The sequence below is a fragment of the Peromyscus maniculatus genome, chromosome 19, assembly GCF_049852395.1.
Source record: "Peromyscus maniculatus bairdii isolate BWxNUB_F1_BW_parent chromosome 19, HU_Pman_BW_mat_3.1, whole genome shotgun sequence".
Classification (NCBI taxonomy): Eukaryota; Metazoa; Chordata; class Mammalia; order Rodentia; family Cricetidae; genus Peromyscus; species Peromyscus maniculatus.
The window spans coordinates 55,623,784-55,649,290 of NC_134870.1; the positions used below are offsets into that span (position 1 = coordinate 55,623,784).

The 25,507-nt window shown below is 44.5% G+C and overlaps 1 protein-coding gene across 2 annotated transcripts; it reads right to left on the bottom strand.

Moving 5' to 3' along the window:
- Positions 1-4,902: 4,902 nt before the first annotated feature.
- Positions 4,903-21,870, bottom strand: Nars1 (asparaginyl-tRNA synthetase 1). 2 transcript variants are annotated; one of them, XM_006985184.4, is made up of 15 exons: positions 21,653-21,870; positions 20,566-20,648; positions 17,485-17,550; positions 17,279-17,371; positions 17,103-17,192; positions 15,872-15,950; positions 14,806-14,876; positions 13,428-13,514; positions 11,222-11,443; positions 10,922-11,121; positions 10,388-10,523; positions 9,367-9,480; positions 7,424-7,555; positions 6,960-7,091; positions 4,903-5,966 (listed from the first exon to the last, which is right to left on the bottom strand). In XM_006985184.4, exons 1-15 carry the CDS (start codon positions 21,693-21,695, stop codon positions 5,835-5,837), a joined length of 1,680 nt encoding a protein of 559 aa, XP_006985246.1. In that variant the 5' UTR covers positions 21,696-21,870; the 3' UTR covers positions 4,903-5,834. The 2 variants fall into 2 exon arrangements, with proteins under 2 accessions (XP_006985246.1, XP_006985247.1); XM_006985185.4 differs by having other exon boundaries at positions 20,566-20,645; positions 21,653-21,796.
- Between the last annotated feature and the right edge of the window lie 3,637 nt (positions 21,871-25,507).

The window sequence follows — 25,507 nt, forward strand, 5'->3', positions numbered from 1 at the left end:
TCTCCCTGTCTTCTGGTAGTGACTGGCAGGGCTCTGAATACCTGTTATACTGGAACCAACTACCTCCAAGTTCAATTGTGAGTACACAGGTAAAGACCCCATTTCCCAATAAATACACACATGCAGGACCGAGGAGTTAAGACATCAACTTCTTTTAGGGGGCACGAAGGACAGGTGAGGAGGTCACGTGACCTGAGCAGCGAGAGGCTGGAGGCAAGGTGAAACCAAGGCTCCTTGATGTAAGAGGCCTTTGCAGGTGATGAAGGATCTCTAACATGACCTTCTGAACCGTCTCCCCGTCACACTGTGATACACACTTGAGTTCCTAAATGTTCCTTTTCTCAGTAACACAGACAAAATGGGAGCACCTGAACCAACACTAAGACACATACCACAAGCCAGGTGGTGGTGGTGGTGGTGGTGGTGGTGGTGGTGGTGGTGGTGGTGGTGGTGGTGGTGGTGGTGGTACACGCCTTTAATTCCATCACTGCGGAGGCAGAGGCAGGCCCGTCTGTATGAGTTCGAGGCCAGCCTGCTCTACAGAACTAGTTCCAGGACAGCAGCCAAGGCTGTTACACAGAGACTCTGTCTTGAAAACCAAACAAACAAACAAAAAGACACACACTGCATGACAAAACACATTATTTCTCCCCACGGCTTATAACTTTTTGTGAGCTCCTATTTGTAAGAGTGTTTTTGCCCCAATTCTCATAGCAGTAAACAGGTGCCCACGGGACCTGTCTGGTTTCCTCTTGCCAGCACCCAAGGGTGTCCTGAGTCTTGGGCAAACTGATGGAAGCTTTCTTGGCTTCAGTTTTGCTCTTTGAAGGTGTGTAAAGCTGCAATCTCCTCTTCCCAGGGATTTTCATTCCCTCCCAGAAGTATGCACACCATGAGCTTCTTTTGCCATGGGCTAGAGAGCCAGCTTTCTGGATGTCTCTACACAAGAAACAGGTGTCTGAGGCCCCTTTGCATGGGGCTCTAGCTCCACCATCCTGCTTTTGTGTTGGTATCCTGGAAGCTATGTATGGATGCTTTGCTTACAGTAGTAAGGCCCTATCTCAAAACACAAACTACAGAAATGATTTTTTTTCTTTTCTTTTTTTTTTTAGAGCTGAGGATTGAACTTAAGGCCTTGGGCTTGCTAGGCAAGCACTCTACCACTGAGCTAAATCCCCAACCCAGAAATGATTTTACAAGAGAAGACTGGAACATGCTGAGCCTGAGGAGATGCTGGGGACAGGCAGGAAGCCCAGGGAAAAGACAAGGCCCGTCCTGTCTTTAACGATTCCTCCGATTCTTCTAGAAAACGCCTGTCTCCATGAGCACCCAGCCCTTGGTAATCCTCTAAAGACGGTCCAAAACTAACAGTCTGAGCAGTCCAAAACTAACAGTCCAAGCAATTCAAAACTAACAGTCCAAGGTCCATTTACTCAATGCTCCACCCCACCCCCATTCCAATAGCTTGCCACCAAAGCAAAAATAACAAAGATGGTCTCAAGATCTACCAGGTTTTAGGACCTCTGTGTGACTACACAAAATCCAACAGACCAGCTATTTGGTTTTGCAACATCCTGTTCTGACTACCTGGGAGACACAGCATTCTTCAGTCCCCAGCCACTTGTCACTTAGACCCCTTGCCTAAAGATAAAAGGAGCTTGAAAGGCACTGCCTAGAGGTGGTCCTTAGGACCCAAGCTCCTACCGTCTTGGATTTGCTGGCCTACCCAATGAGTCAATTTCCTTCCCAACAACCTGGCCTTGAATCAGTGGGCTCTTCCTGAGCAAGTCAACAGACATGAGATGTTAACAGCAGCTGTAAGGAAAGTTAGCCTAGTGTGTGGCTCACACCCACGTTAGCCACCAGAAAAAGGAATTACTGAGTGTCTAGACCCTGCCAATCATTAACTCCATTCACTAAAAACACTCTCTGAAAGGTGATCCTACCCTATTCCACAGATGAGGAAAACACATTTGCAGAGGCCTCCTGCGTTGCCTGAGGCCACACAGCCAGGGGCAAGGCTAGTATTTGAACCCAGGTGCCCCATTCTCATGGTAGAGGTTGTTCCATTCTTTCAAAATACAAGATGAAACTCTTAACAGGGGCCGGGGCCAGAGAGCACTGTGGAGTTCATGGCCAGTGTCATGAGTTTATCAGAGCTGCCGACCTCAGCTGAGAACCTATGAATTCAGACTCATAGCGGAGCTGGGATGCACCATGGAAATTCTATTCAAAAATCACAGTCCAAGGATATAAAGTCTCTCAGATTCCCAAACATTACCTACAATCTTTAAGTTTCATACGTTCATTTATATTCATCTTCATTCCTTGCCAACTTGTTTTTCCCAACAGCTAATGACTGCGGATGCCTCCCATTACTTACTTCATTCTGATTTGTGTGCTCAAATACAGAACTGTAACCTCTGGATAAAGAGGGGGCTGAGACACACAGATTTAGCCTCTCTTTGGCCCAAACCCCACCAAAATCTCCACAGAGGTCTTAGAATGATGGGGGTGGGGGAGAGGTGGAGGTGCTTTTTGGTTTCAAGCACAAATCAAAAATAAGAAGGAAAGAATACCACAGCAACAGAATTTTACAAGCTAGAGGGCAGATGAATCAATATTTCATGGTTCAGCCAGCCGAAGAAAAACTGAATTGTAAGCTGGCCATTCTAAAATAAGAACCATTTAGATTTAGACAACAGAATCCCTAGTGGCTGGGACTGGCGGCAGCAGGTGCCTTTGGAAGTGGGGATGAGAAAAACATGCTGTAATGAGATGGATTGAAAGTCTGTGAAAGCAGTTGTCAGATGCCCAGGTCCTCACTCTGCAGTGGGGCACAGCTTCCCCATCACATGGTCAACTGAAGACCAAGATGGCATTCCTGGATGAGTTGCGAAAGTTCTAGGTAAAAGCGGCAGACAGCCCAGGGGACTTTTACAGGAAGATGTAACAAAGATCACCAAGTATGTCTGAATGTCTTTTGGGATTGAATCAACGGAATGAAACCTGATACTACTTGTAAGGAAAACGAAAAGGCACAGAAGGAAAAGTAGTTACAGTTCACTACATAGCCAACAGAAATGACAACGGAGCTGGGAAGATGGAGACGTGAGGGGTGTGGATGGGAAAGTGCAGTTCTTGTTTCCCAGGGAACAGATGACCTCCAAAGTGAAGCAATGAGGGTGTGGTCCAGCAACATGAAGGTCAATTTTAAGTTAAGCTCAGCTTTGACAACTTCCATGTCTCGAAGCTGATATGATACATCAGACAGAAGCTGAACTTTCTACAACTCCGTGTCCACACTCATGACTTCATTTAATTCTGATTGAGTCTGCCTAACACCCCCCAAAATAAAACACTTTTGCATAAGAGTCACTACATTGAACGATTTCCAGATGGTATGAATTATGGGACCCGAACATCACGGCACCTTTGTTCCTAGAAGGCTTGAAAGACATCCACGGTGCTAAGAGAGTTGAAACCCAGCCTTTCCCCAGCATTCCCATTTCAACTAGAGATGAGCAGGGATCATTAAGGACTTAGGTATTATAGTAAGAGAGCCTTAAGGCTCATTTTAGAATCACCGTCAGCATCACCCTAGGCCAGTCTTACATGGGAAATTTTCAAAAAAAAAAAAAAAAATCTTGGCATCATCCAGAAATCCAGTTTCAGCTAGTCTAGTGTAAAACCCAGGCACTATTCCATATAAAATCATCAGGTAATCACAATATGCATCCGAGGTTACTCATGAGAGAGCTGAACTAGTCTCTCTATATTGAAGAAGATACTTTTAGGAATTGCTACACACAATACGGTGGGAAGGAGATGAAGAGAAATTTGAATCACTAAAATGGTTGAAGGACATTTAAGGGAAACTGAGAAGTTGAGATGCTTCTTGGCATATTCCACATAATCCTAGCATAAGCTGAAAATACCACAGGTAAAAAGTACACTTTCTACACTTTATATAATATCAGTGTGTGGCCTAGCTTTCTTTAAACATACTCAGAGCACTGAGCTAACAGTCAGGCAAAATCCTCTAACATATGGCATATTATAAAGTATTTAACACCTACAATTTGTTGACTATTAAAGATGAAAGGCAGAATGCTTTCTAGGCTAATCTTTCATATGACTGCATCAAGTCAAACATGGAGCTATCCTAAATCGGGCATTATTTGTAATCCAAATTGCTACAGTATTAGCATCTTACTTCTCTGAGTAGGTCTATTACAGAAAGAAGCTTCTGATGTGAACATCAACAGGCTTCTGAGAGGAAGGTCATGAGATGGGAGCCTAGTAGGGAGAACAGAACTAGAACCAGAGGTGTCTGCAAGCTGGTCTTTGAACAGGAGGAGGGATGGCATTTGTGATCCTTAGGACAGAGTTAAGAGCCACACAATGAGAGAAATGAAGTACCCATAAATGGGGTTTGTGATCATACTGTTCCTCGGTCCCAGGCCACCTGTCGGGCTTATCTCACCTAACCCTGACTCTGTTTTAGTATGTTAGCTATCAACCTACTTATATAATCAAAATTCAAGCTAACTGAGCCTAACCTCATCCCCTAAATTTTGATCAACTGCTAAAGTGAAGCTAAGTACAGCTTACTGACAGTCTTCCAGGTTCTTGATCACAAATGCCTCATTTCCACCTGTCCTTTTACTTATTTGAAAAACAGGAGAAAATTTAATGGATTTAAAGCTAACAACAAAAGAAAGCAAAACCAGTTGTAACTGGGACCCAAGCATCTAATTTTGAAAACTCATTCTTTTACTGTCATGTGACGCTACGAATACTAAATTCGGTATCTAATAATCACGGCAAATAGATTACAAACCGCCTAAGGTATGAACTGTGAGAAGGAGGTGTTCGGCTGTGAGGAAACAAGGCAGAGAAGCGGTTTGACAAGTGTTCGTTTATTGATTGCTGGGAACACAGCCCATCAGAACACACAGCATGCACTGGGAGTGGACCCGATCAGCGTGCACGGTGGCCGTCCGTACACCTGCTGGAGCCTGCCAGGCCGCGCAGATGGGACCCACCCACGGATGTGACAGGCGGCTAAGATTCCAGGTGTAAATCCTTTTGGAGCGCATTTACTTTTTATTACTCAGAATTACATCAGAAGAGGGAAGCCCAGCCTGCACCCTACTCTTAAACTTCAGACTGAGGAGTTACTCGGAATCATTTAAATAACCCATCACCCAAATCATGTTAATGCAAATTTTAACCCAATTCCCCTTTATAAATTTTTCTCTATCAATTTATACCCCTCAGAATCAGAAGCACTGTGTGGATTTAGAAAAGATTAATAGCAAATGTAAAGGACTATGTATTCAATTCCAGTATCTACAACTGTTGTACTATCCTAGATTTTTAAGTCATATGGCCAATTTCTCCTTTAGATGTTTGCTATAACATGTATATAATAAATTAAACAATTCCAGTGACATTTAAAAGGACAAAAATATAAAGTTGATGGAATATCAGACCATAATTAAAAACTATATAATCATATATGGTTTATTTAATACAGTGATTGTACCCTACAGTACAATAAAATGTCTTCCCAACTAAAGAGTGACATGCCATGTATTTCCTCAAAATTTTGAAACGAGTATTTTTATTAAAGGGACATCAATGTTGCTTGATGTTCGAGTCACACCTACTGCTTTTTATGGTAATGGGAAGAAAAAACATGAAGACAGAAAAAAGCTACTACACCCAACAGGAAGTCAAGGGATGATTTTGGATTTTTGTTCTTTTGCTGAGGCAGTCTTATCTTCTCATGAATATTTTCCCTTCCTTCATGCTCCAGGGGCACTTGGTTATGGCCTGCAGCGCTGGACGAATCGAGGGTACAAGCACACATCTCGGATGTGATACCTGTTCAGAATCCAACTTAGGAATCTTTCCAAGCCCAAGCCATAGCCTCCATGAGGACATGTACCATATTTTCTCTGTTAAATAAATGAGAAGAAAGAGAAAGAATGTATGCTTACTTTAAAACTGTAACCAATCATGTTTAAATTACTACAATGAGCTAACTTCCACAATGTAACAGTTAACTCACTGTAGTAATAATTCAAAGCCACATGCCTTCATAAACCATGCAGAGGATAGTTCAGTACAAAAATACATCAGGGATGTCGAGCCACCCTAAAAGGAAGAGATGATTTCCACCTTTCAAACTAATTACCCTGATTTATCAGAGGAGAATGAAGAATAGTATTAGATATTGGTAGGACCTAATACTGTACTTAAAGACAAGGTAAGGTAGCTCAGCAGTTAAGAGTACTAGCTGTTTTCCCAGAGGGACTGGGTTCAAATTCCAGCACCCACATGGTAGCTCACTACTAACTGTAATGGCAGCTCCAGGAGAACTGAAGTCTTCTCCTGGCCTCGGGGGCACTGCATGTGAAGCATACATGTGCACAAAACACCCACACACATCAAAAAACCAAAAACAACCTGCAGCGGATAAAGAACTTTAGTAATGAAACTGACTTATAACTTGGATAAAGACAAAAATGGCAATAACCTGCCGGGCAGTGATGGCACACACCTTTGATCCCAGCACTCGGGAGGCAGAACCAAGTGGATCTCTCTGAGTTCAAGGCCAGCCTGGTCTACAGAGTAAGATGCAGGACAGGCACCAAAACTACACAGAGAAACCCTGTCTCAAAAAACAAAACAAAACAAAACAAAACAAAAAAAACCAAACAAACAAAAAAAAACCAAACAAACAAGCAAACAAACAAACAAACAAACAAGAAAAAGCCACCCACCCACCCACCCAATATCCAAACACTACAAAGCAAACACAGCTTGCCTGAATACCCACAGACTACCTGGGATTCTGGCCTCCAACGCAATACAATACAATACACTTCAATGTATGCAAAAAGTATCCCAGTGAAAAAACTTGAAGAAGTTTAAACAACAGTTCTTACCTGATCTGTGTACCAGTAATAAGGAGCAGGGTCGATTCCTTCCCTTTTATAGCCTTCCAGAATTTCTTCACTATCCCAAATGCGCATGGAACCACCCACAATCTCACCAACGTTGGGCATCAACACGTCCACCTTTAAATAGTAAGTCCGGAAGCAAATAAAAACCATCACAGTTACTGCCAATCTATCAGACATGATTGCAAGGCTTTAAGGAAAACTACAATTAAGCTCCTAACTCGAAAGGAAGCCCCGTGACTATGCAAAATTCAAGTATTACTCCAATTCTTTATCAGAAATGTCAACCCTGAGCAGGGAGGTAAACCTTTTTTTAACTTTAATTACTGTTATTCTAGATTTATGAAATACTTGCCATGAGCTATATATATATCTCATCCCAAATGACAGTTCCCACCCGGTCCCTTAAAAGAACAAATTTTCTAATACTCATGGAATCATAAACTGACAGATTCAGTCAGTCGAGGATCCTCAGGACATCGCTGCATATAGAAGGACTTGATCTCCACAGGAAAGCGGCACAGCAGGATTGGTTCATTAATGGTGTCTGTCATCAGTCTCTCAGGAGCTTCGGGAATATCCTGAGGTTAAAGCAGATTTCATTAACATTTAAAACTGCAAACAGAAAGTAGTTCTTCAGCCTTGCTGTGCTCCTACTGCACAGGGGAGAACGAACAGAGACCTAAAACCCTCAGACATGCATACAGGAACAATTTCTTTTCAAAAGGAGTAAAACCTACCATGGCCATCAAGTGAACTGTAGGAAGATCTTCTTCTTTGAACACAGCCCAGGAAAGGTGCTGAGTGCTGCTAGCAAATGACCCCACCACCCAGACATCTCTCAGCGTGACAAGATGCTGCTCGGTTGGGCTAGAGAGATGGCCCAGAGGTTAAGAGCACTGGAAAGGTCCAGAGTTTAATTCCCATCAACCACATGGTGGCTCCCTACCATCTATAATGAGATCTGGTGCCCTCTTCTGGCATGAAGGAATACATACAGGCAGAACACCGTACATATAATAAATAAGTAAGTAAGTAAAAAGGTACTGCTCGGTATCTTGGTCAGTGGCCAGATCCAAGCTGTCAAGTGAGTATGGCCCACTCAGTCCCCAGAGCAGAAGACCATCAGTGAATGCTCCAGGCCACCACTGATCTGCAGAGTACTGATGACACGCATCTCACAAAAATCACTTATTCAATGGTACAAACAGTCATAAAATAAACAACCGACATCAAGTGTCGGTGCTACCTACTACACCTGCAACAACAGTCAAGAAGTATTAGACGGTGATACCCCAAGTGAAGCACTCTCTTTCCCAAACATCCTTTAGGAAACCATATTCAAACCAAGACGGAAAACTCCTGTCCCAGTGAAAACTGATTTGAGAGCTGAAACGGGACTGGGCTATCACTGGCTCTGGTCCCTGAAGCCCTGTGCCCTCATGTATGTGAGACAAGGATGCATGGGGGAACAACCTGATCTCTCGGCCTGCCTCTGCCTCCCACACTGGGGGTTCTGTGTCAGATGAATACACGCCTGTAAACGATTCCCTAGCTCTAGAGCCCTCGTGCTATGGGATGGCAGAAACACAGGATGTACACTGGCATGCACCGAGGGCTTCCTGTGCCACGGGCCCTGCCCACTTCATCTGGTAGAAGAGGATGTCACTTCAAGGTAGACATGAGGAACGGCTGGGTCACTAGCCTTCAGTCACACAGCAGGCTGAGAGAGAAGCCCACCTGGGGGACTGGGACATCTGTCTGGGCTCTACAGCTGGTGACTACTGTTCCACGCAAACACATTAAGTACTGGGGAAAATAAAGTACTTCAAACTCAAGTTCAAAATTACTCTATCCCTCATAAACTGAATTTACAAGACACCAAGAGCGATGTGTGGAGCCCTGTTTGTTTTCAACATAAATTCCTTCTTAACCCAAAGCCAAACTGCTGAGTTGTAGGTACACACATCTCACCTGTAAACATACACACACACACACACACACACACACACACACACACACACACACACACACACACACACACACCAGTGTGCTAGGAATAGTGAAATGCACAGGTCTGAATCAGTTATAACTACACTCCCAATGCATGCTCGGCTCCTAGCCAGGAGGCTCGAGAAAGAGTTGGCCAAGGAACGATCACGTAAGAGGAAAAGGATGCTGTGTGAAAGAAGGAACGCTAGTGTTTTAGAACTGCACAAAAAGGACAGTATTCTACAGCTCACTATAGCATGAATCCAGACACTCTTAAGAGGTAGTCTCTGCTGTTACTGCTGACCTGAGGACCAGTCGAGGCACCCAGCATCAAGGAGCACCATCAACAACCTGCTTAAGCACACAACGCCCTCTGAAGCAACATGAAAGGACTACATACGTCTCCAAATTCATAGAGCATTCCGTCTTCTTTCTTTACGTCATGCTCCCTCAGCCACTCGATAGCATCTGAATAGTTCATCCGTCTGAAAGGCCGTTTAGGGGGTTTAAAGTTCTAGAGTAAATAGGAGAAACAAAACTGTGTATAAAGGAAAGCACCCAGACTAAAATGTCTATTAAGAAACAAAAAGGGGGGCTGGAGAGATGGCTCCAGTGGTTAAAATATGGGCTGCTCTTCCAGAGGACCGGATGTGATTCCTAGCACCCACAAGGCAGCTCACGACCACCTGTGACTCTAGTTCCAGGAGTAACATCCTCATCTGGCTTCCAGATGCACTGCATGCATGTGGTGCTCAGATGTACAAGCAGGCAAAACACCCATGCACATAAAATAAAACAAACGTGCAAGCAGGGGATGGGGGTCGACCCTGGAGACAGCTCAGCAGGTGAAGCCTTTGCCAGGTGAGCTTGACTGATAACCAGGGTCTGACCCATGGAACCAAGGAAAAGGTGGAAGCAGAGAACCAACTCCACAGAGCTGTTCTCTGTCTTCCACATCCTGTCATGGTACGAGCAGGCCCACACACATCATAAACACATACAGAATAATAAATTCTTTAAAAAAGAGAAAACAGAGCCAGGCGGTGGTGGAGCACGCCTTTAATCCCAGTACTTGGGAGGCAGAGCCAGGTGGATCTCTGTGAGTCCAAGGCCAGCCTGGTCTACAGAGAGAGATCCAGGACAGGCTCCAAAACTACACAGAGAAACCCTGTCTTGAAACCCCCCCCAATCCCCCCCCCCAAAAAAAGTCCTACAGATCATTAATATGAAAGAGAGGAAGAAATACTTACTGACCGCCTCCTCTATAAGCCAAAATACAGTTATTGGCAATTACCAATATTAAGTTTAAGTTTTCAAAACATTATCTATTATTTCAGCTCAGCAAACCTACACAAACTGAGAGTGATTCTGTCCTCTATCAAGACTGGAATCCTCTCATTTCGAGAACACACTGCACCCACCGGGTTGAGGTCATACACGAGGCTTGCCACTGGTGACTTCAAGACTCTGTCCACCACGTCACACACGAGGTCCTCTAAGCGGTTCAGGAGGTCCTCGAAGGTCAGGAAGGGACACTCGGCTTCCACGTGAGTGAATCTGAAGAAGAGACGCAGCTGAGCACTGCTCTTCTTTTAGATGACGTTCTCTCAAGCTAAGGTCTGGACCTGGGGGACTGTCCAGAAAGGAACCAATGCTCTGCTCACGCAACCCTCACTGAGTGGTCAAGGAGAAATCAGAACGGACTTTGGCTGTGGCTCAAGGAGCCAGCTGCCTTTCCTTGCTTCTTAGGCAGGGTCTTATAGCCCAGGCTGGCCTTGAACTTCTGATTCTCTTGCCTCCACCTCCCGACTGGGATTACTGACATGTAACCATGCCCACTACTTTTACATGGTGCTGTGTACAGAACCTAGAGCCTTATGTATGCTAAGCATTCACTCTATCAGCTGAGCTTTATCCCCAGCCCGAAGGGCCGCTTAGGGAGGACAGTTTCGTACTCAGCCAGGTGCCTCCGTGTTCTGGACTGTTCGGCCCTGTACGACTGGGCAATACAGAACACATCCCCCAGGGCCGGAAGGCAGGTCTCCAGGTACAGCTGGGAAGACTGGGTCAGAAAGGCTTCTTCCCCAAAGTAGTCGAGCTTGAAGAGTGTGGCCCCCCCTTCCACCTGCGTCTGCACCAGCGTCGGCGTGGTAACCTGCGAGGGGGAGAGGGAGCAAACAGGTCTGCCGTGGCCGTCCCTCCTCCACACAGCACGGGGAATCACCCGCAAAAGGCGACCTGTAACGGGCACTTACCTCACAGTACCCCCTGTCGAAGAAGTGATCCCGGAAGCACCTGGTGATCACACAGCGTGCTTTCAAGATCTTGGACATGTTCTCTCCTCGGATCATCATGTGGCGGTTGTTGAGCTGGACATCTACATCAGACTCCTCGTTGATCAGGTTGTCAGCCCCTCCAGCTGGGGCCAGCCCCACCAGTTCCCAGAAGTCACAGCTCAGTTCATGGCCTCCCGGAGCCTGTGGTTTTAAAAGGCAGAGGGGACAAGCAGAGGAAGTGAGGACAGACACTAAACTAACAGTACTGAAGGTCTTCTGCCCAAGTTTTCAGTAAGGTGTTGATTTAAGAACATCATTAGTAGTTTCAGCCTCCAAAATTAGAGACCCAGTAATTCAATGTTAAAATTTTATACCTACTACTTCTTTCCATGTAAACACACACACACACACACACACACACACACACACACACACACACGCGCACACACACACGCACTCACACACTTTATAAACAAGAAGACACATACTAAGAATTAAATCATCTCCATCAAATTCCATGACCTAGAGTAATCACTTACAACTATTAGCATCATGGTTTATTTTCCTAGCATTTGCTCAAACAGTTAGTCAACACACTCATTCATATTCCAAAACTTCAATGGGGAGCTTAAGAGCTAGTTCAGCAGCTAAGAGTGCACACTGCCCTTCCAGAGGACCCGAGTCCAGTTCCCAGCACCTACGGAGTGGCTCCCGACCACCCTTAACTCCAGCTGCAGAGGGTCTGACACATCTGGCTTCCGAGGGAGTCTGCACTCGTGTGCACACAGCACACACCAACACACACATATACATCACTGACGTAATTAAAAAAAAAAAAAGTCTTAAATTTAAATGGCAAAGTTTTACTAAAAGCCGCTTATCTATTTGTCTACTTGGAAAAAGATAATCAAAATTTCCCCTACTGACTCCACGACAGTAATTCCTCCTAAAAGCCTCAGCTCACGGAACATGTAATTATCTTGTTGCCAGACACTGGACAGCAAGGAACACCATGACAACCACTCCATTTGCAATCACATCAAGGACAGCTCGGCGAACTTCACTCAGACACTCCTTTTTATTACAGGGCAGGCTTTCCATCAACTCTGAGGCCAGGAGTATTTGCTCCCTCTTGTGGTTAATATGCTGCATTTGTAGGTTTATTTCCTAGGCAACAATTTCGACCGTTGTTATTCGGATTGTAATTACCGACAGGTAACTGTCAGTAGAATGGGTTATCTGCCCTTAGCTAGAGCACAAATACACCCTTGTGTTCATTTTTTTCCTCTTTCTTTCTACTTTCTTTTTTAAAACAAACTACCAATTCCTGTTCAAAGGGTTTCAGTTTAGACGAGTGTTTTCTGAAATTCTGAGTGCTCAAGCTTTTAGTTTTTATTCCCACCTCACTGAAGTTATCCCCATACCCACAGCAAAGTGGCTCCACAACTAACCAGGAAGATCAGTAAGGAATGAAGTTGAAAAGCTAAGTTCCTTTTTTGTTTTTTTGTTTTTTTGAGGCAGGGTCTCACTATGTAGCTCTGGCTGTCCTGGAATTCACTATGTAGAATACACTGACTTCAAATTCACAGAAATCTGCCTGTGTGTGCTGAAATTAAAAAAGATGCGGGCCACCACATTATTTTGATTTGTGAGTCCTGCTCCCTCTCAAGTCACACCGATGTTTACTTGCTAGTGCAGCAGCAAGGGTAGGTGTTCAGGTCAGCTCAGTACCTCAGAGGTGAGTAAGCTGCTAGTGATCGCGAGACCAGATTTGTCACACACACACACACACACACACACACACACACACACACCAGCCAGTTCAGCCCCATCCCAATCTACTGAATGCATCCTTTAGCCTTGATGTACTTAGTAGTGGGATGTCACAGCAAGAAAACTGTCACCAAAAGTAGCTTCTCTATCGTGGGACTCCCCAACCTCCAGAACTACAAGAAAATTTTCTTTTTTTTTTTTTCATAATTTCCCAGTCCACGAGACTCTGTTATAGCTTCAAAAAGCAGACTAAGACGAAAATGTTAGCATACATATTCTACTGGAAAAGGACACTACAGTACTTCACACTTGTGTATTTATATGCCAAACACCAAAGGCGCCAATAAAGACCCTGGGGAACAAACTAGTAAATAAACACCCATTGCTCACTCCCTGAGTTTGCCTCACTCACCTGCTTGCCCTTGGGAGTTAGGTTTAAGGTTCCATACACTGCCACACTGCTCTCCGTGGACAACACCACTCCATTGTAACACTGGCACTGTAAAGATGTCAAAGGTCACACTAGGCTACTTACGCTGATATTCAATAGTCTAATAAAGTTAAGGGAATTATTCACAAACAAGTGATTTGTTCAAATATTTGTAAAGTCAGAGAGAGAGAGAGAGAGAGAGAGAGAGAGAACGAGAGTGAGAGAGTGAGAGAGAGAGAGAGAGAGAGAACGAGAGTGAGAGAGTGAGAGAGAGAGAGAGAGAGAGAACGAGAGTGAGAGAGTGAGAGAGAGAGAGAGAGAGAGAGAGAGAGAGAGAGAGCGAGCGCGCGAGCGCACAAGCACTGTTTTTGGAGGAGGCAGAAGTATCAATGTACCCATGCACCACATAATGCTTCTAAGAGCAATGGAGCGGTACCTGTTCCCTATTAGGTAACTCATATTACCTACCGATATCACAGCAAAGTGCACCCTGACAGTGCTCAATGAGATAGCTTACTGATGTATTTCTTAGACTGTGGTGCTATCATTCAGTAACATATGGCTATATAAAAACATATTTAAGTCCCTTTCTATGACTACAGAAGACACTGGTCCCATTCCATATCCACACAGTTCACCTGACTTACATGGACAGAGACCCTCTACTCTATGATGACCAGCACATGCCGAAGTCATCAGGAGAAAAGTGATGGGCAATCTGACAACCGTGGGACAAGGCTGCTTACACCTAAAGCTTTAATCACAAAGACAAGTGAGCATCAGGTGCCCCTTGACATACCCAGAATAAAGCGCTGCACATGAAGTAGTCACGTGAGGGACCAAAAAAAAATTAAAAAATAAAAAAATTCAAACACCATCAGCCCCACCTTCCACTGTAAGACAGCGTAGCCGGAAGCACATTAGTGACACCACGGCAGGAATTAACCAACCAAGCTCGTAATGGCAGACGCCCCAGAATTTCTGGGTTTTCCTCCCACAAATAAACTGGGAGCAGAAAGAAAGAAAATGAGCGACAAGGGGTCACTGCTAAGAATATGACATCCAGGGAAAAAGCCAGGACCCACCATAAACTGGTGGTCACTCAGGCCAGGCCACAGACTCTCTACACTGTTCTGTTTTCTTATTTCAGAAAGTTTTCATGACGAAAGCCTTCTCTCTAGCTCTGCTAAAGTGTAATCAGAATTCTTTACATTTATGATACACGATGGTTTTGACATGGGTATCCACAGTTGATACAGTAAAAGTTTAAAGTATGTATATAGATCCTAACATTCTCAAACTTACACTAATGGACCCTATTCAACACAATCTTTCAGTCATATGTAAGATAAAAACTTACCAAGTCATCTGACAAGACACACTGAAGATAGCCCGTACCATCTCGCAACACCAGAAACATCAAATTCTTTCCTAGAAATGAGAGACAAAAATTCAGCCCTGGTACCTCATAAGACCCCCACATAAAAGCAGCCCCAAGGTCAGCCATCGAAGTTCAGGCCTCTCCATGCCCTCTTCCTTTGACACCCCGCCCCCCAAGCCTGGTCTCTGTGCACTTTATGTTCTAACCATACATGATCCTCAAGATCCACACACTATTGTGGGACAGTAAGTCAGTCCAGAAAAAAGGTCAGGATGAAGTCAATTATAAAAATCAAAACTAAGATGCTGGGCTGAGGAGACAGTACATGGTTCAAGTGCTTGCCTTATAAGTGTGAGGAGATTTCAGATCCCAGAGCCCATGTAAATACCATGCCAGGTGGGTGTGGTACTTCTTCCCCTGTGATCCCAGCCTCCTTAGAAGAGAGAGGGGGTCCCCAGAGCAAGCTGGTTAGCTAGACCAGCTGCATCGGTGAGCTCTGGTTTGAGTGAGAGTCCCTGCCTCAAACACACATGGTGGAAGAGAGATCCTCAATAGTTTTAGATATCAATCTCAGGCCTCCACATACATGTCCATACATATGTGTGCCACACACATTCAAACATGCATTCACACACAATACATGTGGGGTGGGAGGAGTAGGGAACCAATTAGTAGACTAACCTAAAAAATACGATACAGATACATACACACAAATCTGTGAACACATTTCAGATCAGGAAGGATCTGTCCCTCCTTACAACACAAACCTTGTTTCTCATTAAATAATTAAAATTCAATTTGAGGATGATGTACTTATTATACATCTCTGGCCACTGTGATTACTAACAGTTCAAATAATATCTAAATCTTCAAACTTTCATAGTCATATTACATGGGAACAAATCTAGGCTATAAATTATTATATTCAAAAAGACAGGTTACCCAAAATCCAAACAAACCCGGAGCAAAGTTTTTATGTCGTTCTTCACCTAAGACCAGGTTTATTTAAGACTGAAAAGAGGGAGAGAAAAACCAGCCCACTCACCTTGCCTACGTAACCTGTGGACCCAGCCGAACACCTTCACTCTTTGGCCTCTATATCCTTCTAAAGCACAAATCTTTACCTGTCGGATTTAAATGACAACTATCTGAACTGTGTCGTTTATCACATAGCAACATTTTCACTAATATTACATAAGTCCACAGATTGTAGTAAAGTGCTGAAAACCATCACTGCTGGGTGTGCTGGTAGACACATTTAATCCCAGTACTTGTAAGGCAAAGCCAGGTGGATCTTTATGAATTCTAGGCCAGCAAGGGATACATAGGAAGACCTTTTGTCGGGAAAAAACAAAAAACAAAAAACAACCCAACAACAAAAAATCCAAACCAACTAACCAAACAAACAAAAAAATACCCTCTACCACAACAATTAATAAAAATAAAAACCCAAAACCAAAACCAAAAAAAAAAAAAAAAAAAAACACAAATACAAAATTGTGGGCTGTCATTCTACTGCGTGTTTAAAATCAAATACCTTACTATGCCGGATTAAAAAAAAAAAAAAAAGCCCTTTTCTATTAGTGTAAAATTGACAATGAGAGATACCTAAAACTGTTTCAGAAACTATTAAAGGAAATCAGTTAATAAATGAATTCAGTATGTCACAAGAGATGTGCCTGTCCCCCACAGCAACAACAATCTCAGCCTTTCAAGTCCCTCTGCACACTCAACACACCAGGAAACTAAGAGAGAGAGGAAAATGCAAAGAGCAACTGGGTGGTGCGTGGAAGTAGTAGCTGGTGACAGACACTTAGCCAGCGAGAACAATAACGGAGCCAAGCCAACTCACTCCTGGGTCAGCCATCTGTGTGGGTTCCAGAAAAAAAGCAGGGGCAACTTTCTTTCAAAGAATCATAAATGCTTCTTATGTATTTGTAAAACTTACAAAAATCACAGATTTCAATCTTTCCACTTTTGGGTGAGGAAACTGATACCACAGAAGGCAAAATCAATTGCCTCAAACTACCCAGCAAAGCCAGGTGGTACTCCACATCTGATGCCCATCAGTCAGAGCAGAATCTACTCATCACACAATTTCTAATTTCGGCAACAAAATGAACTTGCAATAGCCAACCTCAGCACTCAGAACACTGTGTCTCTATTCCCCCCAAAAGAAAGACAAAACATTAGAACAAAAGATGAATATGCCTTGCAAACACAGAAACATCTCGGACACAGCCACACCCACAGCACCAGAAATGACAGACACTTACACATGCCGGCTCTGGCAGGCTCGGGTCATTTTTTATGATAATTTTCTTTGCTTCCTCCAGGTTCTTTTCTCTTCGTAAGTTATCTTCTGCCTGATTTTAAAAACAATGCAATTAGTAAACATAGTTTTGGGTGTAGTAATTATAAAAATGTGCACAGTGGCAAATTCATTAGTCACCTCTTTCTTCTCCCGAGAATCATTTTTCATCTGTTCCCTGTGCCACATCTTTTTAATGTTCTTCATCTGTGACTTAGAAATGACATCCCACCGCTAGAGAGGGACAGAGCATAAAGAAAGATAGGCATCATCTTCAACACCTCTATGTGCACAGAAAAACTTATCATTCACAAAACATGATCCCAAAAGGTGTTGGCACACCCTACCTCGTTTTCCTTTTGTGAATCCACATAAATGGTGGGAAACGGCTCTTTTCCAACGGTCATCAAAGCCTTGGGGAGAGGGAGAGAGAGAAAAGATTTCTTTAATATTATATGATGCTTAGTAACCAAAACCACACCTGGATTATGAATCTGAACATGACCAGGAGCCTAGAAGAAAGCATCAGGACCCAAGAGGCAACAGGAAGGAGGACTGGCTGAACCTCCTTCAGAAGGAGCGGGCTCCAAGAACACCCAGGTCACACTACAGAAAACCCCAGCCAGTTCACACACACAGTAAACGGCCTCCCGTGAGAGCAGGGTCAACCGGACACAGGGACAAACACAGCCATGCCAGCAAGAGGCAGCAGAGAGCAAAAACCCCTTTGCAAACGATATCTGAAAGGCTAGTGACCTGTAAAATATCAGAGGAGGGACCTAAGACAGGCAGGTCTGAAACTCTGTCAACAAAATACCAACCAAGTTACATAGAAGGCTAAGCTCCATTTAATTTGAAAAATTCTTAGGAAGCTATATATTCTTTTCTCACCAATATTGGTATATCAGTCATTACTGTATTTCACTTGTGTTTTAAGTTAACATGAAAAATGAATTTAAAAAAAAATGCTTGTTATGTTTTTATTAATTTAGTGTGTATGTGTGTGTGTGTGTGGGGGGGTGGTGATGGTCAGAAGACAATTAGGAGAATCAGCTCCCTCTTTCCAACATGTGGGTCCCAGGGACTGAACCTAGGCTGTCAAGTTTGGCAGAATCACCTTTACCCACTGAGCCATCTCACTGGCCCCCCAAAACTAATTTTTAACAGGGTCTCTAGCTCAGACCAGTCTTGACCTTGCTGCGAAGCTGAGGGTGACCTTGAACTCCTGATCCTCCTGCCTTTACTCTCCAAGTGCTGGAATTATAAGCTCAAGGCAAAGAGGCGTATCTTAGGAACCTCAAGCACTGTCTGAAGAATTTCCAGTGACTACATCAAACAGGAGAAGAAACGTCTTCTCTCTGGCGATAAAATCTCAAGTTTATAAAACCTGACCTCGGGGATCCTACCAAGCATCTAGTCTTGGCCTGTTTAGCCCCCATTAGGTCTCTTGCACGGTCCTGCTCCAGCTGCTTTCTGAGTCACATGTCCTCAACTGTCTGGTCTCATTCTTCAGCTAAAGGCTAGGGGCCATAAAGTTACAAAAGGACAGTCACTGGGTGTATAAACAGCTAGGCCTAGGAGGCAACATTAACAACAGTCATTCAAGATTAGTTAAGACTCGCCCCCGTGCATACTAAATGACAACATTCCCCACATACATAAAAGGAACAAAAGGAGGAATGCTCAAATGCCTGGAAAATCTCCACCCATTCCCAGGAAAGACACACCGAGCACTCCGTAACTCCTTCATCCTCCTCCCTCACATTCTAAACCATCCAATCCCCAAGACCCGAGGAGCTAGCTTGCGAGTTTATCTCCCACTTCTACTATTCATCACCCTTTTTTCTTTCACTGTTCCCAAACCAGGGGCAACAGAAACCTTAACCTTCTGGTGTGACTTAGGCCACCCTGCTGCCTGCTACAGAGCAGGGAGGGATGTGCGAAGCTTCTAGAGACATCAAGAGCTTCACAGAGAATTATCACAGGATTATAGTCTCGTACCACATCGATGATGGCCTGCAGGGTCAACCATGGCCCCATCAGATCATAATGGGAAGGATTACTGTGGCTACCTACATTTTTTTTTTTTGTAAGGACTCTCTACCTCTCATTAACACACAGTTGCATCTGCAGAGCCCTCGGAATTCGCTTCTTTCCTGACTGTGTACACTGATACTCACTTTTTTATGTCAGGATGAAAAGAGCCTATCATGCCTTGTAACAGAAGGGCATACCCTGGAACTGCAACATTCCTCTTCAGAGGTCACCTAAAGTATTCTCAGTTTGGGAAAGTCACAGGAGACGTCTCAATTGAAAAAGACTTCCCTCTTAAAAGTTAAAAAACAAGACCCTGGTATGACATATTAAAGTATGACCTGGCCTGGCCTAAAGAGAAAACGCTTCCAGGTTAAGAGGATTTGATGACTGATATTATCAGACATCTATAAAAACAAGAGATGGCCAGATACAGATGCATAAAAAGAGGCGTGTCAGGGTCTTGCTCTTCCAAAGAGGAAACATCTAACCTCCCCCCTTAGAGGGTAGCTGAATTCCAGCATTCTGGCTCAACAGGTCTGTCAGTGAATAAATAGCATTGTGGAGACACTTTGGACCACACCTGAACCTGATGGAATCAGTTGTGGGTTGAAGAACTCCCGAGACATGTGTAACAGTCCACTTAGAATGAGCTAACCTCACAGGATGCTCCTAGGCCCCGAAATAACAGTACATCGTGGCATTTTTGTCTTCAACTTTCAGGTTCACGAGTCTGCTTTGAGAAGTGGTCCATGGGTGGGTTGCTGATATGCCAAGTCTTTTGAGTCTCAAGGTCAAAATGATCTCTGTACCATGATAAATAAATACATCAAGAGATCTCTCTTTAGACTCAACCAGGCACGAGCTCGGTGTGATTCAGAGGTAACTTTTACTGTTACAAGAGCTGAAAAACAGACAATCTGACGAATCAGAGAGAAAAAGTCCAGAGATGAACACCTTGTGGAGAAAAGGAAAGCACCGGCTTTAAATGTTCAAAAAGAAGTTTGGGCTTTGATCTAACACTATTAAATCAACCTGTGTGTACACACCCTCTGCTTTCCCTTTTGGGAGATTCTTTTCAAATGCTAGCATCTGAAATAAAACTACTGGGCTGGGGAGATGGCTCAGTGGGTAAAGGTGACAGCCACTAGGCATGACGACCTGGGTTTGAGTTTGGTGCCCAGCATTCACACGGGGAGAAGGACAGAACAAATAGCTCAAGTCATCTTGGGATTCCATGTCTATGCAGAGGCACACAAATACTGCGCCGCCCCCCGCCCCCAACAAAGGTAGTATTTTCTTTTTAAAGGATGAAAGAAATGAAATGAAATTCTTGACGCCATTCATCACAACAGCCATTACTAAAAGTGGAGCAGTTACCCTAATGAGGTTACCTTCAGGCCTGTTTTAAATGGTTTCTCCTTGGTTCCATCTCCCGTTGCATCGTTTCCTTCTCGATCCGAGACATAAAGCTCTGCTGTTTTTTAAAAGACGGAAAGTTATTCACCAGTCACCACTAACTCTCAGTCACTTGACAATGCGGCTGCTTTATCCATTTTCTATCTTTGGAAACAGAAAAAGCATCTGATCTGTAAAAATTCCCACAGTCCAAAAGAAACCAAGGTATTATTTTCCCGATCTCCCTTTTAATACTATCCCACTTCCTAACACAATGAATTACAAATCTGACTTTTCTAAGTGAACTTTTTCATCGTTTTAATCTGTTAGCCCTTATCTTTACTTGACCGTACAAACAATAAAGCCAGAGTTTTGAAATTCATCCTATTTTGATTAGATGCTGCACCTGAAAAGCCAGAGTGACCTGGGGAGAATTTATTTCACCTTCCTGTGCTTATTTCTTTATCTATAAAACAAGGAAACCAATAGACATCTTACAGGGCTGTGCGTACTGAGAATGAAAGAGCACAAGATGTGAATCAGGCATCCCAGTGCACAGACAGCAAATGAAAACGTCGTCCCCTCTGCTTTCCAAAACAAACTCATAACTCCGCAGAGGGCCTCACAACTGCTAAGTCCAGGTGTGACATCGCCCCGGTCTCTAAAACCTTTAATGTTTACTGCTGCAAATCTCAGCAGGAAAAAAAAAATGAAGCTGTGCGAAAAAATAATTAAAGGTCTTAAATCTTTCCCAGAAGATCAACTGGAGAAACTGCCTATTTGGAGGTTTCACTTGGTCGCGGAACGCCTTGCAGAGCCCCAGTCTCGGCGGAATCACGAGGTTTGGCAGTGGAGCAGGGCCAGAGAGGCGGTGGCCGAGGGACCCACAGGGCTGAATCAGACCCGGCCCTGGGCCACCGAGGCCGGTGCCCAGGTGGCCCAGGTCTGAGGGTCTGGTGCGAAGGGCCAGAAACCCACAAATATCTGGGGGTGCAGCCACGCTGCGCCAAGCACCAAAGGGAGCTGGGGAACCCAGCCGGAACATTTATTTCCGTACCGGACCACAAGCCGAGCCTCACTCACCTAGTACCATCCCTGCGGTCGCCCTGATCACCTCCGAGGACATCGACTCTGCACCACCACCGCCACCTGGTCACCCCAACGTGCACCGAAGGCTTCCTTGACTGAGGCGTTGCATCATACCACCGAGAGCAGCCGTCGCGGATATGAGTCAGCGGAACCTCGGGCACCCATTGGCTGCCGGAGGTGGGCAGGCGACTCAGAGGCCGCCATGTTTGGTCAGGGAGCAGAACACTTCCGGTTCGAGGACGCCGGGCGGGGTGCGGCGTTCTCGGGGCTCCGGAGGCGGAACTGGGTCTCCCAGGGTTGGGTAGAGTACGGTTGAGGTCAAGCTGCCTGCGTTCCTGGCTTTGCGCCCAGCTGTGCGCATTGCAGGGTGTTTCAACCACTATGGAAAAAGGATTTGGGTTGGGTCTTTTTTTTGTTTTGTTTTATTTTTTTAGATTTATTTTCTTTTATGTGTATGAGTGTTTTGCCGGCATGTATGTACGTGCACCAGGTGCGTCCCTTGTAAAAGGAAAGTCATCGCATATCCCTTGGAACCGGAGTTATGGATGATTATTAGCTGAGAAACCAACCCAGGTCCTTAGTAAGAGCAATGAGTGCGCTTAATCGCTGAGCCCCCTAAAATATACTTTTTAAAAAAGAAGAAGAAAATTGATGTGATGAGCTGGCCATCTACCTGCTTCCCCAATAGAACAACAGTTTATATATAGTATTAATTGCATTAGTTGATGTACTAATCCACAGATGATTTAAAATATGCAAGAAGATTTATGTAGTTTTATTGCAGACACTGTGCTATTTGATATAAGGCGTCCTCTAGTTCATTATTTGCAGGGGGCGTGTTAACAATCTCCCTGAGATACCGGGGGACGACCGGCGGTGGAACTTCTAGGTCACCAGTCGGATTGTGGGTATCGTGTCTGCAGGATCGGTTTAGCGCTGGAGTTCGGGAAGCGCTTGGTTAACTCCCCTAGACAGTCTCATTTAATCAGATCTTCCAGAAGCTGACATTTCCTTGATGCATGGCTGAGAGTCACTTCCAGGAACAGGCTGGAATTTGCCAGCGCCCTTTATCGACGGGATTGTGTAATTAGTAGCATTGTTCAGCTTGTGGCCAGTTTAAGGGCGCTCTGTTCTTCTGGTCACCATGTTCCCGCTCTGTTCTCCGGATTGTTCTGTTATCTCTACCGGGTCCATTTGGTTTGCCGTGCACGGTTAAAGGGTTTGTCTGTTTTTAACTTTCACCATAGTCACCCGTTTAGGTTCAGGGCATACAAATCTGATGTCGCCATGTTGACTCCGGGCAGCTTCCTTTCCTGGGTCCTGTCAAACCCACTGACGTCTTCCAGGAGGGTTCATGTGCATTCACTATTTTGCTCCACAATACAAATTTTGAAGCGAGAAGAGGGAAAAATTACTGTGATTTCTTCTTACCCGGTCCAAGCCTGAGAAGGGGTGTAGTGTATTGAAAATGTAAGTAATGTGTAAAATCTGTAACCGCAGACAACAGTGGAGATATCACTATTATTTTAAGGAACTGAAGATTCAACTTCCCTCTCGAATTGGAGAGTGAAATTTAAGCAGAAGTTAGTTAGAAGTTAGTTCCTGGAGACCTTTTTCTTCGGCGATCCCCAAGCTGCTTCAAGTTTGTGAGCCACTTGTCTTTGATCAGCCAGGAGCAATAAGAAATAAAATCACTTAAAAACTAATATCTTCACTAAGGAGGACGAATTTGAGCCATTGGGACCCCGAAGCCAGATACACTTGAAAATAACACAGCTCTTACAATTTTCTGGCTCTGTGACCTTGATCCACACCCCAACCTCTTGAATCTTGGATATTTCCCCTGTAAAATGATAAGAACACATCTCTCAAAAAGCAAAGATTAAAAATGACACAGCGGGCTGGAGAGATGGCTCAGAGGTTAAAAGCACTGGTTGCTCTTCCAGAGGTCCTGAGATCAATTCCCAGCAACCACATGGTGGCTCACAACCATCTGTAATGAGATCTGGTGCCCTCTTCTGTCTTGCATGCAGGCAGAACACTATGTACATAATAAATAAATAAATCTTAAAAAAAAAAAAGCTGGGTGATGGTGGCACACGCCTTTAATCCCAGCACTCAGGAGGCAGAAGCAGGCGGATCTCTGTGAGTTGGAGGCCAGCCTGGTCTACAGAACTAGTTCAGGACAGGCTCCAAAGCTACAGAGAAACCCTGTCTCGAAAAACAAAACAAAACAAAAGACCGAGCATACAAACATGCCTACTATCTGTTTGACACCCACACTAATCTGAATTAGGAAGTGACATTTGGTACTCTTTCGTTCCCTGAGCCTGAGTGAATTAAACCTTCAACCTAATGTCTGAGGGTTCTGGTGGACTTCTCGTTCTCCTCACCATCCCTCAACCTCCCCACCAAAAGCTACAGAGAAACCCTGTCTCAAAAAACCAACCAACCAAACAAACAAACAAACAAACAAACCCAGTTTGTCAAAGAGGCTCCTGTTTTCTTCCCGGGGCCTTCAGTCATGATGGAGGACAGTGAGGAGGGAGAGTATTGTCCCAGTCATGTGGGTATGAGGGAAAGCCCCACATTGTGTCCACATGGCCCAACCCTATCCTCAGGGTTCAGTAAAGACCAGCCATAATTTGCAAGGTGGCAGAGCACAGCATTTGCACCCACCACAGTCATTTTTGCATCAGGCCCGTGTGCGTGCGTGCGTGCGTGCGTGCGTGCGTGCGTGCGTGCGTGCGTGTGTGTGTGTGTGTGTGCAGGGGCATGTGGTTCAATCTCAAGAAAGAGTAGTCACACAGATTATACTGGAAGGGCCTGTGGCCTGTTTGCATTTGTGCATGTGTGCATGTGTGCATGTGATAATGGCTGGGAAGCTGTCTGAGCATGTGGATTCCAGCTGCAGCTCTCCTGGTTGTAGTTACCGGTCCTTTCTACTTGGTGGGTTCCGGACCAGTGAGAGATCCTGTCTTTAAAAAAGAAAAAAAAAAAAAAGCAACGTCTGAGTAACAGCAACCCAGGCTGTCCTCTGGCCTCCACAAACACATGTACCTCCCCATGTATGAACATGTACAAACACACATGAAAGAAAAAAAAAGAAAGAGAGAAGATGGCAGGGAGGGAGGGAGGAAGGTAAAGGGACGGATGGAAGGGAATCTTTAATGTGAACAGAAATAAATACCTCATGATAAGTCATGATGATAGATTAAAAAAAACAGTGGGAAGTGGGGATATGAGCAACATGAAAAAACAAATATGTATAAAATGTCAAAGTGAAACCCATTATTTGTATATCAACTAAATTTAAAGAGATAACCTTTTAAAGATATGGGGGCAGGGAGGCTCGATGGTTAAGAGCACTGACTGTATTACAGAGGACCCGGGCTGGTGGCGCACAACAATCTGTAACTCCAGTTGCAGAGGATCAGACAGTCTTCTTCTGGCCTCCACGGGCAACCACACACACACAGATGATACATAGCAATACATGCAGGTAAAACACTTATACACATAAAAATGAACAAATCTTCAAATAAAACAACCCTGGGGCACTGTGCTGAACTCAAGGTAGGTTCCTTACTCTGGAAGATCAGCCTGTGGTGTGGTATTGTGTTCCCCAAAACATTGTGTACCCTAATAAATTTATTTGGGGTCAGAGAACAGACAGCCACTAGATACAAAGGCTAGAAAATGGTGGCACTCACACCTTTAATCCTAGCACTCCAGAGGTAGAAATCCCTCTGGATCTCTGTGAGTTCAAGGCCACATTGGAAACAGCCAGGCATGGTGACACACGCCTTTAATCCCAGAAAGCGAGCCTTTAATCCCAGGGAGTGGTGG